At 34.5% G+C, this 2,131-nt stretch overlaps 1 protein-coding gene across 1 annotated transcript; it reads left to right on the forward strand.

The window, feature by feature from the left end:
* The first annotated feature begins 1,028 nt into the window (after positions 1–1,028).
* On the forward strand, positions 1,029–1,400 carry LOC145010594 (secreted RxLR effector protein 161-like). Its single transcript, XM_078969116.1, has one exon. It carries the CDS (start codon positions 1,029–1,031, stop codon positions 1,398–1,400), a length of 372 nt encoding a protein of 123 aa, XP_078825242.1.
* Positions 1,401–2,131: the final 731 nt, after the last annotated feature.

Below are 2,131 nucleotides of genomic sequence, written 5' to 3' on the forward strand. Positions count from 1 at the left end.
ATTCAGCTACTCATGGTTGAAAAAATGAACAAAATCTCAACGATGAAAGACATGATTAAAGTAAACCAAACTAATGTAATGAATATATTCTTCAATCTCTTGATCTTCAAATAAATCTCCTTAATAGAATGCTTAATTTCGGCATCTCTGAATAATTATTCTCTATAGATCTCTCTAAAAATATTCTAAGCCTACCCCCTAACTCGAATGAGCAAAGGGATATATGTAGTTTCCAAAAATTGTATCTCACATCCTGATCTCAGTAGAATTCGTGTTTGGCAAGAAAACTGCATTCCTTGTAACTCTCTTCTAGAAGAATCAATCTTATGTCATGAGATTATACTCCTCACGTCATGAGAATTCGGAATTAGCATTTGACATAAAAACGAAAGTCATCTAATATTTTTTCTAGTTTTCATATCATTTTGAATCTTGTCGATTGGAGATATGAGTGATGAGATATGGTCAAAATATTGATGAGGGGTCAAACTGTCCAACAACATCATTTTTGTATCTTTTTCAGCTTTAGTCCTCCAAGTATCCGACTTTTATTGGTTTCAATCTTTTTCTTCGAGAATGGCCACTTTTGCTGCAAAATACAGTTTAACCATTATAAGTACCAAATATCTTTGCAATTACCATATTATAGCTTAAAGTGTATTAAAATACTGCTCAGAAATGTGTGTAAATATGACACTATCAATGACATACTAGTTATAGGAAACGACGTTCCAACCTTGCAAAAAGTAAACACTTGCCTTGGAACGTGTTTTGCTATAAAGAATCTAGGAGAGGCCTCCTTTATTCTCGGGATAAGGATTTTGAGAGATAGAAAGAGAAGACTAACTGAAGTTAGTCACAGTACATACTTATACAAAGTACTAAAATAGTTTAGTATGGAAAATTCCAAGAAAGGAGAGCTACCTATTCAAAGCAATTCCGAATTGAGTAAGACTTAAAGCCCAAGTACAAATAAAGAGATAGTTGATATGATTCGAGTCCTTTATGCTTCGGCTGCATGATCGATCATGTATGTTATAACATGTACTTTCCCTGATGTGTCCTTTGCTTTGATCATGTTCAGTCGCTATCAGGGAAATCCTAGCAGAGATCACCGGACAACAGTGAAGAATATTCTCAAGTATCTGCGAAGGACAAAAGAGATGATTCTAGTCATTGGAGGTAGTGATGCATTGAGAGTAACTGGGTATGGTGACGACAACTTTCTGACAGATAAACGCAACTTTCATTCTCAATCTGGTTGGGTGTATACATTAAATGGAGGAGCACTTATTTGGAAAAGTTCCAAGCAAGACACAGTAGCTGATTCTACCTATGAATCAGAGTACATAGCGAAAGCTAAATCATCAAAGGATGTAGTTGTTGGATTAGGTGTCTAAGCCTATAACTATAATTGGAATGTACTTGACCCAATAGTAGCATGGTCCTTTTGGGTTGCCTTCACCAGAGCAATTTGATAGGATGGATTTTTTGAGAAGAGGTTATTGGTGATTTATTAATATATTATAAGTGTAATATATTAATTGACAAATCATATTATTTTATTAGTATTGATCAAGAATTAATTTGTAATTAATTTAGCAATCAAAAGAGACTGATTAAATATACAGGGACTGATTAAGTAAATCAGTAATACTTATAGTTGGGATTATGATCCAAGGTTGATTAGGGTAGGCTAAACCTATATGATAGTCCATAAAACTTTAACCCATGCAACCTAAGAAATATGAAAGGTCATGTGAATTAGGGTTTTCATAGATGAAACCCTAGGCTTTGCCACACTATAAAAGCAATCTCATAGTCACCAAAATCGCCCCCATGCATTCTAAGAAGAGTCATAACTGATTTTAAGCTACCTAGCCACTTCTCATAAGAATCCTTTGCATTTGGTGTTGTTGAAACATTAGAGGCATCACATTTGAGGTGCTAAATCTTTTGAAGGCCAAGAACTACAAGCTACACTAAGAGGTATTCATCTAACTTGGTTTTATGTTGTATATCTTCAGTTGTATGCTAGTTAGGGTGTGTGCTTTAGAAAAATGAAACTACATGTATAATTAGAGAAAACTTAGATCCAAAGCATCGAGGGTTGCATGTGCACCATAGGAGT

The sequence above is a fragment of the Lactuca saligna genome, chromosome 8 (assembly GCF_052625555.1).
Source record: "Lactuca saligna cultivar CGN05327 chromosome 8, ASM5262555v1, whole genome shotgun sequence".
NCBI classification, from domain to species: Eukaryota; Viridiplantae; Streptophyta; class Magnoliopsida; order Asterales; family Asteraceae; genus Lactuca; species Lactuca saligna.